At 30.8% G+C, this 12,806-nt stretch overlaps 3 protein-coding genes across 3 annotated transcripts; 1 reads left to right on the forward strand and 2 right to left on the reverse strand.

The window, feature by feature from the left end:
* Window positions 1-1,487: 1,487 nt before the first annotated feature.
* Window positions 1,488-2,111, forward strand: LOC149497162 (transcription factor UPBEAT-like protein). The gene has a single exon (XM_089720554.1). It carries the CDS (start codon window positions 1,559-1,561, stop codon window positions 1,898-1,900), a length of 342 nt encoding a protein of 113 aa, XP_089576680.1. The 5' UTR covers window positions 1,488-1,558; the 3' UTR covers window positions 1,901-2,111.
* Window positions 2,112-6,294: 4,183 nt separating this feature from the next.
* On the reverse strand, window positions 6,295-7,848 carry LOC105644192 (UDP-glycosyltransferase 83A1). Its single transcript, XM_012229465.4, has 2 exons — window positions 7,338-7,848; window positions 6,295-7,187 (listed from the first exon to the last, which is right to left on the reverse strand). The coding sequence occupies exons 1-2, from the start codon at window positions 7,816-7,818 to the stop codon at window positions 6,295-6,297; spliced, it is 1,374 nt and encodes a 457-aa protein (XP_012084855.1). The 5' UTR covers window positions 7,819-7,848.
* An 828-nt stretch (window positions 7,849-8,676) lies between these two features.
* Window positions 8,677-11,234, reverse strand: LOC105644149 (F-box family protein). Its single transcript, XM_012229422.4, has 2 exons — window positions 11,076-11,234; window positions 8,677-9,851 (listed from the first exon to the last, which is right to left on the reverse strand). The coding sequence occupies exon 2, from the start codon at window positions 9,755-9,757 to the stop codon at window positions 8,996-8,998; it is 762 nt and encodes a 253-aa protein (XP_012084812.1). The 5' UTR covers window positions 9,758-9,851; window positions 11,076-11,234; the 3' UTR covers window positions 8,677-8,995.
* Between the last annotated feature and the right edge of the window lie 1,572 nt (window positions 11,235-12,806).

Here is a 12,806-nt window from a genome sequence, read left to right on the forward strand (position 1 = left end):
CTCAACTCCGCACAAAATTATCTACAGTAGTAGGACCTGATCCCACTAAATCACGACCCCACAGTTCAACATCATAGGACCCATCAAAGACAAAATTACTATTAAATGATCTGGACCATTAAATCTGTCCATCTTGCAGATTTCCCGGTTCCCTTGTCCAACTCCTTCACCCTTCCCATTCCCTATTTTTTTTTCTTATTTATTTATTATTAATTAATAATATTTGGTTTTACATTATCAGTTTGCAATTTCTATTATTTGATTATCATATGTCTATGAATTTTTCCTCCCCAAATATTTCGGCTGTGCATAGGAATAATCATTAACATTATTTTAGGTTTGAAAGTAATTGGTATGTTGATATTAACATGTAAAAGTTTATTTTTTGAAAAAATTATTATCTTCAAATTCTTTTTAATTCCATTTAAAATATAAGTTAGCACTTCAAGTTGCAAAGTTTGTGAGAGTTAAGAGAAGGTTAAGCAGATGATAATTTAAAAATAAAATTTTCACACTATATTTATTTTCAAATTTTTATATTCAGATTAATAGTGGTATTCATGTGAAAACTTTTATTAATAATAGCAATTCGAAATTTTCAACCATTAGCTTTTCAAACAAAATTAGTATAATTCGAACCTAATAATCAATTATTTGTCTCATAAACAATTATCACTATTTTCTGTTTTGAAGAAATTTTGATGGTAGCGATAACAAAAATTAAATCATACTCATAAGAAAAAATAACACATCGAATTAGAAGAAACTTCACCAGAACACAAAAAGATTAAGAAGGTGAATTTTAATTCTCTAATTATTTGTGTATAGTTAAATATTTTATCAATAGATTTCATATTAACATAATAAGTGGAAATGCAATAAAAATAAAATAATAAAATAAAATTTATGGGCACATTTTCAACTTTGATTTCATTGTTAAGGTTAAGCAGTTCAATTATACTATATAGTTTCGTGCCAAAAGTTTAGACTTTTTTTCTAAAATATTTATTTATAATGTACATAATTGTCAGATGAAGCTTAACTTATACTTAATATTTAAATTTCTTAAAATAATTTAATATTAAACAGTTGTAATCATATTGGTGCTAAAAAGATTAATTCAAGCCCACCGTTTGGTCGTGTTCTTATCAATATTAATAATTGAAGTCATTTCGGTTATAAGAGTTTTCACTAATCTATAATGAGTTTTGAAAAGAAAATAATCTCGTTATGTAACCTATAATATTATTCGGATCTATTACGATTTTCAATAAATAAAAAGAGAGCTTTTTTTATATAAGAAAAAGAAAGATTAATTCCAATCAAATCCAGAAGCAAAATTTTTTAAAAAAAAAAAAAGGGCGAGAGGACAAGATTACAGGAGATAATCAGACAAACAAAACGCCAACAGTGGTACTTCCGTAATAAAACACAAACCAAGTGGCAATTTTTAAACCCCCTATTACTTAAACCACGACTCACTGCTTCCTTGCCCTATAACAGAGACTCATCAATCTTTCTCTTTCTCTTTCTCTGTAAAACACATAAACCAGAGGCCATGAGCTCAGTCTCAAAGAATTCAAAGATTTCACTAGGAAAGACACCAAGAAGAAGAAGAACATCAACTTGTCAAAGAAGATTTCGTAAAGCTAAAAGAAGCACCATTAATGGAGGACGCACGTGCTTCTCCAAGTCTAAGGTATCAGAGAAGCTGGAAGCTCTGAAGAATCTCATTCCAGCCAACAATGGAGAGACTGTAAAGGCTGAGCAGTTGTTTCAAGAAACTGCAGATTACATTGTCCTTTTGAGGACCCAAGTCTTTGTTTTGCAGAGATTGATTGAGTTTTATGGATCTACTACTCAACCTGACAATAATATTAATAATGCTGCTGTATCATAATTCTTGCTGACTCTATTTGTTAGTGAAAAAGAAAAAAAAAAAAAAGGTTATCTTGCTTTTTTTATTTAGATTTTCTTTTTTTTTTTTTTTTTTTTTTTTTTGGAAAAATGTTTCTTTGTTAATTTGGTTGAAGGGAAAATGGAAGAGAAGAAATTAAGTTTTTGCAATTTGTTAATTACTATATATTATAGTGCTCACAACCTTTTGAGAAGCTAGCTCTCATGTTAGTTTCATGTTTATGCTTTTTCCCTTCATTTTATTTTAATTATTAGCAGAAAAAATTAAGTATTATATATATTTAATTGGTTTATTAATTAATTCTACATTAAATGTTCTAAGTGGTACTATAATATCATTGATCAAAATTATTAATTAAATAAATACATATTTTTTTTTCATTAAATTAGCTCTGATTAAATCCAAAATCACAGTTTCATATTATTGCATGTTATATTACTCTCAGTATAACTTAGTTGAATTAATATATTTATATATGTGTTATTTAATTCGGATATATATAGAATTTTGTCATAATTAGAGACAATGATCAAAGAATCCCAGTTTTTTGCATTGGGATTTGAAAGTTAATTAATTTATTAACTAGAAATCCTCTTTTTTATTTGGACATGCACTCAGTTTTGCTTTGCATGTAAGCTAATTTCTCAAAAATTAAGTAAATTGCTATGAAATTACAAAAAAGTATAATACTTATATTATATAATTTAAACATATTTAAATGATAATTATAAATCAATAAATATGTTTCAGTTAATTAGAAAAGTGCAACTTTTTAAGATTTTTTTTACGGAACTTCATTCTTTCGGAAAGTAGAATGGTTCGTTTTCTGAAAATTAATTAAATTGATAACGCAAATTAAATATAAAGTCAACTCAATTTTCTGAGTTTATTTGTACCTGCCACCAAACAAGGCCTTAGATTTCAACATCAAATATATTCTTAGAAAAGAAAAGATGTATACATATTTCCAAGACTACTATTTCATTATGTTTCTACATTTGCAACCTGTTATAGGACTGGAGATAGTTTGTTCAGCATCAGAAGCTTTTGACCTAAAATGGATAATTAAAGAAGAGAAGGAAGGATTGAGAATGAAAGATGTTAAGTATAGAAGAAGATGGGATGGGAGGGAGGAAGTGTAAGAACGGTTAGTGACAGTGCACATAGTTGAGCTTGACAGAAGTTGCAGTGCAAAGAGAGTGGGTGCCTTCTGATATTTGGCATAATATCTAAGTGAAAAAAATGGCCACCTCTCTCTCCTCCTCAGTGCCTATAACTTTGATTGTCATGACAGTGACAAGTTACTCTGCTGCCAAAGAAAGCCCATGTGCCAAAGCCAATTTTTAAGGGACTTTTGCCCCTTTTTTCTTTTCATTCATTTGTTTATTTTTATCATTTTCCATTTATAATATCTTTCATAAAAAATATCATTTTGAGATCTATTAATTTGAATTTTTTTGATTCATTGAAATTTTCAATGTGCCGAAAGAACGTTATGGGCTACACAATAGGAGTAGTTCTCCTCTTTACTCACTAAAATGATGAAAATTTTTATAATCAAAAGAACTTGAACCTGAAATCTCTCAGTCTTTATATAACTAAAGTGAAACAAATAACAATTAGTGTGTAATTATATGCTAATAATGATTTGAGTTAGGGAATAATAATCAAATATGTGATTGAAAAAGGAAAAGGGAAAACAGAAAAACAGTTTTATGTCCTTAATTAGTTAGTTATTGCTATAATTATTAAGCACACACTTTAATGATGAAGGGAATGGTGACTTAGAGGCAGAAAAAGGAAAGGTACTCATGACCACTGACCAGTGAGGAGTTCATTGGCGCCAATTGACTGAACAAAGGATAAAAAAATAAAGGAAAGAAGGTTAGAAAAAAAAGTAAATATTTTATATTTTATAAGATAAATTTAAAAAAAAAATTAAAATTAAAGGGACGGCTATCGTCACTGGCCACCGGCTAATTCCGCGATTACAAACCAGGACCATTAAGGGTTTGTTCTATCATTTACCAAACTTATCATTCAATCTCATTAAAATCTAATTAAACTTCTTTTAAAAAGAACGTCTGAAATCAAATTTCAGTAAATTCATTTAAAATATATATAATATTCCACTTTTAAATATATCTTATATTAATTAGTGCTCGGAATATTTTTCTTTCTCTCTCTTTATTTTGACTGTTTTTCTTTTTTATTTTTAACTATTTATAAATTAAAAAATATAAACACTACAGAAGATCGAACATATTTATACCTTAATCATGTTAAACATTAACATCTCTTATATACACTCGAACACGTATCACATATTTAAAAATAATATGCTTTATTATTATTATTATTATTATTTTAAATCCGGGCATCTATTAAGCACCTTTTAACTCTTCCAATATATATATATATATATAATTCATTATATGAAAATCATTTTAAAACCAGGAGAAATTTGTGAATTTTATATATAAATCCACTTAAACTCTTTGCCGACACAGCTGCAATGGATATGAATTAATCATCTGTTACATATCGTGGTCCTTCTTTTTTAAAAAATAAAAAATAATAATAATAATAATTTATGGTCCCCAACATTTTGAACCGTTGATAGTGAAAAAAAAAAAAAGGCAAGTCTAGCCTTCAATTGGAATCTCAGATTACATATGCATGGATAGATTTTCCAGTTATAAATGAAGATTCAGAATCAATTGAGAGATACTTTCCAAGGAGAGGGATTTGAATTGAATATATCTAATTCAACTTAGTGTCCTGCCTGGATTCAAGTTACCATTCTCGGTTTTAATCTCCTCCCTTGATGTAGTTTTTTTTTTTTTTGTGTAACTGTAATTAGAAGAAGTTGCTTTTCTCCTATGATTCTTTCTTTTTTGTTCTTTCAGAAAGTATATAAAATAGTGTTCTGCAATCAAAGTATTGTTCCATAACTTTTGATTTTACAATTTATTTTTTCAATGGAAACTTGCAGATTTAGATAAATTTCTCAGTCATACATCAATTTTCATATCAAGATTGTATGGATAAAATTAAACCAGTTAGCATTTTATTTGCATTCATTCATTAATTTGAAATTAAAGGCAAGCCCATGTGAATAATTTGAAAGATTCGATGAAGGGAATATAGGGAAAGGAAACAATTTAGTTGCAGAGAAAGAGAGAGGACACGCTGAAGAGATGGTAGTGGGTAAATTGGAGAAGGAGAGTGTGGAAAGTACGAAAATGTCCACCTCAATTTGTTATTTACCACATTTTTAACAGTTAAATGCCACAACTTGACAAGTGATTTTCACGCAGGGCTGTGGAGTGTTTAAAAATAACGAAATTGACAACTTCTGATGCATAATCGATCATTCGCAGACTTTGGGGTGTCACAGGATTTTTTTATGAAAGTCCAGGGGCATATTTATGTATTTGGCCGGGTTAATTGTGTATTGAGTTAATTATTCCTCATCAATTAGCTTCTGGACATTAGAAACGGAGGACGGGATTGCAGCTGATGCAAGCCGAAAGACTGTCTTTTGTATTTTTCTCTTCTCTGCAACTTCAAGAGCCCATCCCATGCCCTCATCAGGAATTATGAAAGTAATCTTTTCAACTTCAGATACTGTCGATGAGCTCTTCGAGCTTTCTTGGCATGATTCTAATGATTGATTCAGTTACCTTACTAAGTCATTCCTGTTTCCCAGGGTTCCGTCTCATCTGGGATTGAAACTAAACAGATTTGACGCAGAAGATGATCTTTTTCTGCTAATGCATTCAATACTCTTTTGTGATTGTACTCTATGCTAACAAATGTGAAAGTTTCATCGAAGGAACCATAGTTCTTTGATTTTCTTCCGTTTTGAACTTTTTGCAGGCGTCGTGTGCTATTTCATAACTAGGTTCGTGCTATTTTATATAGGAGAAAATACTGAAATATCAATAGTTAATTCCCAAGGCATTGTCTTCTTGTTTGTGTATTGATCTGCATTTGAATGTAACTACAAACTATATATCTGCCATCATTGTTTTTTCGATGAGGTAACCAAGTTGTTTATTCTTTTTGTTTTTTGACTTATTTGCTCTTGTGTCTGGTTTATGACTTATGTATGAAATCTGTTGTTTTTTTCTGTTGGTTCCATGCTTAACTTCATTATCAATAATTCTTGTAGATTATTAAAATAGTCAATCAGGTGTTACCACCATTGTTATTGTCTTCAGGTTTATCATTTGTAAATGTATTGTAAAGCAGACAATATACAGAAAAAAAAAAAATCATATCAAACATTAAAATGTTTTCAACAATATTATTGTTCTTATGCTGCAATCATACAAGTGGAATGGAAAGATTAAAGCTGGAATAAACCAAAACTACATGCTTTTAAGCCTTAATATCCATTCAATGAAATTATTGAAATTCTTGTTGGAATAACCATCTTCTCCACCACTTGTATTAGCTGTTTCTTTAAATTTTGAAGCCCTTTCCATAATCTTTTCATCATTCAGAACTTGTTCCACCTTATTCTTAATTTCATCTCTTGTAATGATCCCACTTTCGTTTCTGTTAAATTTCAATCCCACTTTCCAAATATCACAAATGTAATTTTCATTAAGAAATTGGTCAGCAAAATACGGCCAGCACAAGAAAGGGACTCCGTTAGCCACACCTTCCATTGTAGAATTCCAACCACAATGGCTCAAGAAACAAGCAATAGAAGGATGAGAAAGAATCTTCTGTTGAGGGGCCCAAGTCACCATCTTCCCATAGGTAGCTACCCTCCCTTGAAATCCTTCAGGGTAAGCATTTCCGTCAGTAGTAATATCCGATCTCACAACCCACAAGAATGGCCTGCCAGAAAGTTCAAGTCCTAGTGCTAATTCTTGGAACTGGGTTTTGTCAAAAATAGTGAAGCTGCCAAATGCAACATAAATTACTGATTTAGTTGGTTGCTGGTCCAGCCATTTTAAACAAGCTGAATCTTCAAGCCAGAAATAGCCTAAGGAGTCTGCTAGTCGATTGCTTGCCAGAAGCGGTCCTATGGGTAAAATCTTAGGAGACAATGTAAAAGCTCCATGTTCAAGTTCATATACCGAATTACAAATTATCCAGTCAGCCAATTTCATAGCCCTGTTGTTTGCAACTGAGACATCAAATATTACTTTCTGTGTAGTCAAGTCACCAATACAAGCCCATACTAGATCCGCAGTTTTTATAGCAGGCATTGTTGGAGCCAACCGAATCATCTGGTTCTTCAGTAGAGATCCTTGACAAATTGAAAATTTGAAACATGTGATTTCATATTTAGACCATTACTAGTGTTATGCAGAATTCAAATCATTCAATTGCTAATCTAAATAGCTTGTTTTATATATTGCAGTAAAACAGGTTGAAGGTTTATAATAGAAATTCTTACCATTATTGTCAATGACTCCATCATCAATTAAAGTTGGTATAGCCAATGACAAAGACAGTAATGCAGCTGATGCAGGCCAAAAGGCGGCTCGGCGAATTTTCATCTTCTTTGCCACTTGAAGAGCCCATCCCATACTTCCATCAGCTATAATACAAGTAATCTTTTCAGTTTCTGACGCATTTATTCTGTCAACTAGCTCCTCTAGCTTTCGAGGCATCACCTTTAAAAATGCTTCAGTCAACTTCCCTAAATCATTTCTATCTTCCCAAGGTTCCAACCCATCTGGGATTGAAACTAGACTAATATGATTCCTAACATAATCCTTATTCTCCAATGCATTCAATACCCTTTTGTGATTATATTCAGTGTTCACAAATGTGACTTTAAATCCATATTTCGCCAATCGCTGCGAAAGCTCCATTAAAGGAATCACATGGCCTTGTGCAGGATAAGGTATAGCTAAGATATGAACTCTGCTCATATCTTTTGTTTTTTTTTTTTTTTTCACTGCTTTCAGGTTTCAGGTGTTTTTTGTTTTTTTAACTCTGATAATTTTGCTTTATATATAGAAGTCTTGGAATCGTCTTTATTTGCATTGCTCCTCATTTGAATCTTGAAGTTAAGAATCTTTGGAATCCAAGTTTGTGTTTTTAACATTGGTTTTAAATATTTGTTGTCATACTATTACCTATTAGCTATTTTTGGTTTACTGATTTGTTTTCACTTGCTCTCAAGCTTCACTCTTTTGTTTCTTGTGTTTGCTTTATGCTTAATGTCTTTTATCAACCATTCTTGTAGAGGATACACATATATACATTGAGAAACTTGCAATTTAACATGTCAGGAACATGATTTCTTTCCAGTAACCAGTACCTGTCACTGCAAAAACTAGGAGAACTTTGTTTTTCACACCCATTAATAATTTAATATAACATATTAGATAATTTTTCAGATTATCAATAAATTTTATTTATTTCTTTATTTTAATATAACATATTAGATAATTTTTCAGATTATCAATACATTTTATTTATTTCTTTATTTTAAAAATAAAATTTTTTGAAGTTAATTGTTTTTATTTTCATTCCAACCAAATAAATAAAAGAAATTCTAAACCCATTTATAGAAGTTAGATACGAATACTGTTAATAAAACCACCAATGATTGGTTATCCCTAGCCCCTCTTTGAAACTTTTGACTCAGACTCAAAGAACCAAAAAGGCCACAGGAAACAAGCCACCAGCAGGTGAGGACCCAAAATGGTCACCATGCCTGCTCCAACCCGGCACCTATAGTGGTGGATTTCACTTGATGCTGAAAAATAACTAACAATAGCACATTTAACTCACTCTAATGAACACAGCTGAATTATGCAAGCATATTATTATTACAAATGTTTGATACGAGGAAGCAGGAACCTATCAGTAAGAACAATGTCACAGGACCTTCAACAGAAACTATGTCCATGACTCCATATGAATTGATGACTACAAATAAGAAAACATTTACAAACTTTGAATATGTAATTTTAATGATGAAACTCAAAGTCAGACCAACACCGTGGATAGACAGCTCGAAGTCTTCTCCATAGACATCATGCCTGATTCGATAGAGATAGGTGCCTTGTATCTTAGCTTCGTCATCACAGTTCAACACCTTCACTTCCAATCAAGCATGTCTAATAACCACAATACCTCCTCCCTGGAGTTTGCAGCATCACGGAAATCCATTTCAATCCCAAAAACATCTATAACACCCTCATCTCTTCCGTCGTCCATGAAGAGTAAGGAAATCCATGCTCGTATACCAGGAACGAATGGGTGTGCTGGGGAGAAATCAAGGTACTCGAACGCCATAGCCCTATAGGCTGATCGATCTATATATTCAAACATCGATCTATTAATTACACAAGCAACTTTGTTGGAATCTTTGCGCCCTACAAGCACTGAAACACTAACAGTCTGGCTCAAAGGGATTTTGACCCGTGGCTCAAGAGGTAGAGTCATTTTATAATCAGGACCTTCGAGGTGAAATTTAAGTATGTCGCAAATTCCAGGCGGTGGGACTTTGATTCCAGCCAACAAAACAGGGCCAGGGACTACTTCTGAGAATATCAAATTTTCATTGTTTTCATCAGTCCAAATATCGAAGAAAAATTCTAAATCATCAAAAGAAAGCCTTGGGGGAAGCAGGGATTGGCGATGCTGTCTTTTATTAAATATTTGATATAGCTTGTAGTAGGTTACAGTGGGAGGGTTAGGCCTCTTGCAAATTGAAGGCCACCTCTTGGCACATAGGCATTTCCAAAAGTAATCATCTTGGGCTATATCTCTCCACTGTTTGCAAACTACCATACAAGAAGCAAGGTCTATGCCATCCAGCAAAGGAAAAACAGCCTTCAGGACTTCGTCATATAACATTTTCAGATAGCCAAACAACAATTAAAAGCAGCTATATCCCTGTAACATTTACAGCCTTTAAAGCACCTAGATGCACTAGAATCTGAATACTTCCCTGTGAAAAAAAAAAACATAATACATCATTTAGATAAAAACCAACTTACATAACAGCTTTCAAGCTCAAAACTAAGCATGATGAAAGTAGAAAACAAAGTTACATAACCTGCACCATTTAGATGCTATAAACAGTTGATACAAGTTCAATAAAGCTGAACTAACCAAAATGGGTATTTCAACTTTTTTCCATGAATCAAGATTTCTATCTGAAAAACGCTCAATGTATGCTATAATTTCTACTAATTCAAATGTTCAGTTCTTATATGGCTTCTGATAAAAGGAGCTAAAGGCTTACTCTTAAAACTCAATAAATCACAGGTATTATTTTTGTACTAATGCAGTCTAATGAGGTAGATTACAAATATAGACTACACTTGGAGTAAGTTTGGATGAGCCATAATCGAACAGAACATAATATAATCAAAGGAAAATGTCTTTGATTACATTCCATTAAAAGCTCATCAAACATAGCCTCAAAACCATCTATCCCACTTAAATAATAAGCATATGAATAGAGGCACACAAAAGACAAAACATAAATGTAGAGCAGGGATAATAACTAACCCAACAAAGTTGACAATCAAAAAATTACGTTGATCTCATACTTATATTTCAAATCCAAAACAAAAGCCCGACAAATACATTTATAATTTTGTTGCAAATTTCAACTTAGTTGATTTAAAAACTAGAAAAATCAGCTCCAGTTATAAAACAGCACAAGTGCTCAGAGTTATGACAAGAACTCCCAAATCAAATCAAACATCAATACAAACTGCAGCAAGATTAAAAAATCATCTCAGAATACAATATAAACAGAAATCATGTGCAAATAAACTATCATTAGCTAAAATGTTAATTACACTGAAAGAAAAGGCAAAATTTGGCCCATTACTACTAAGCAATAAAAGCCTACACAACCTTCGACCCACTCAATGATAAGGAAAACCCAAATGAAAACATTATCAACGTAACAAACTTAACCAGAAAAAGTATAAAAATTTTGATCTTTACGTACAAAGCGCAATCCTCAAAAAAATAAGCACTAAAAATTAAAAAAGAATGATAAAATTGATTATCACCAAAAAAGTACAGAAACGAACCACAATTCCAATTCAATAGATCAATAACTAAAATCTGCGAAAGAAAATCAGAGATAAAGAGCATATATAAGAAGAGGGCAAATTGGGAGAAACAGAGATCGGAGATGAGATTAAAACGGTACCTAGGCTGTTGCAGAGATGGTAAAACCCTTTGTATTGTGATGTTGAAGCCAGAGAGCGATCTTCTGGTCTTGAGAGAGAGACAGAGAGCGAAAAGTCAGGCGTCAGATACAGAATATGTGAGCGATTATTTCTTTCTTCTGTAATTGGAGCCTTTTGTCCTACGCATGATTAGCTGAAGTAAATGGTAATTGCAAATTTGCAATGTGGTCTTCAAATTCGTACCATGTTTTTTTTTAATCCTTCAACGTTTCTTTAATATCAAAAACCTCCCTGAGGTTTTTGATTTTCTACTTCTGCGGGTATATATTTAATTTCTTATTACAAATATTCCATGATAGATTTACATGGATAAGTAGTATGAAATGAGATCTAGAGCCTTGTCTTATGTGAAACTGACACTTATTTATAATTTTTTTAAAAAATATAATCCATTAATAATAATTATATAAAGTATTACAAATTAAGTAGTATGAAATGAGATCTAGAGCCTTGTCTTATGTGAAACTGACACTTATTTATAATTTTTTTAAAAAATATAATCGATTAAAAATAATTATATAAAGTATTACAAATTACTCATATACATAAGTAGAACTTTACTTGCTTGACATTTTAACAAATCAAAATAATTTATATTTTTTAATAATAAAATTAAAATTAAAATATATAATATTAGATATTTCCACTTGAAGACAATATTAAGAAAAGCTATAAATATTTATATCAGTAACTAGTTTGTTAATTAATTATCAAAATAATAATTTTTCTGAATCTTCAATACCTTGATTTCTTTCTCAACAACTTGTAACATATATATATATATATATATATATATATATATATATATATATATATATATATTTTTTTTTTTTTTTTTTTTTTTTTTTTGAAATATTAGTTTTATATAATTTAAGTGACGAAATATTTTATTGTAAATTTTTTTACAAGTTTTTCTTTATGCAGGAAAGTAATGCAACTCCATTAACTTAAAAATGTTCCTTAAAAAAAACTTTAAAATATGATTTTTTTAAATAAGATTTTAACTAACATAAATGTCATTGTCACTTAATATAATTTTGGCTGAATACATATTTTATCCTTTGAATTTGCGTAAAAAAAAGTCTTGTGGCTTCTTTTACTTTTTAAAGTGATTTTGTGGTACCTGAATTTTACTTTTTATAATAATTGCACACAAATTGTAAACTGGCTGTGCACAACACGCTCGGATGACATGGAAAATTACAATTCCAAGTCACAATTAATTTTGCCACGTTGAATATGCAACAAAAAATTCATGAATCGAGTCAAATCAAATCAAAATTGAACCAAACCAACAATTAACCCAAAATTCCTTCTCCCCCTTCCCGATCACACCACAACTGTAACGCCCCATTTTTCTGTGTCTGAAATAGTAAGTTATCGGTCTGTGAATAGTATCATCGGTCCGGGAATAAATATTATTTTTGTCCGGAAAAATTACTATGTATGTTTAATATTTTCTTTAATATTTCTGGAGTATGTATACATTATTTTTATGGGTAGAAAGTAAGTAATGAATATTTTTGGAGAATTTAGAAAATTAGTGAATAGTTAATTAAGGAGTGATATTAATTAAGAAAATTAGAGGCAATATGTGTATGGAGTAAATTTGAAATGGTGTTATATTAATTAAGGAAATTAGATGAATTATTTTTATGGAGTAAATTTGAGGATTTTATTGTGGATTTTAT

Source organism: Jatropha curcas, chromosome 4 (assembly GCF_041381405.1).
Source record: "Jatropha curcas cultivar XTBG-Jc1 chromosome 4, XTBG_Jcur_1.0, whole genome shotgun sequence".
Taxonomy (NCBI): Eukaryota; Viridiplantae; Streptophyta; class Magnoliopsida; order Malpighiales; family Euphorbiaceae; genus Jatropha; species Jatropha curcas.

Excerpts from the sequence above, each read along its gene's own strand:
- LOC105644192 (XM_012229465.4), bottom strand. The coding sequence starts at position 7,818 with ATGAGCAGAGTTCATATCTTAGCTATACCTTATCCTGCACAAGGCCAT. Across the intron at positions 7,188-7,337 it reads TGGAGTCATTGACAATAATG|GATCTCTACTGAAGAACCAG; the intron begins GTAAGAATTTCT and ends CAATTTGTCAAG.
- LOC105644149 (XM_012229422.4), bottom strand. The coding sequence starts at position 9,757 with ATGTTATATGACGAAGTCCTGAAGGCTGTTTTTCCTTTGCTGGATGGC.
- LOC149497162 (XM_089720554.1), top strand. The coding sequence starts at position 1,559 with ATGAGCTCAGTCTCAAAGAATTCAAAGATTTCACTAGGAAAGACACCA.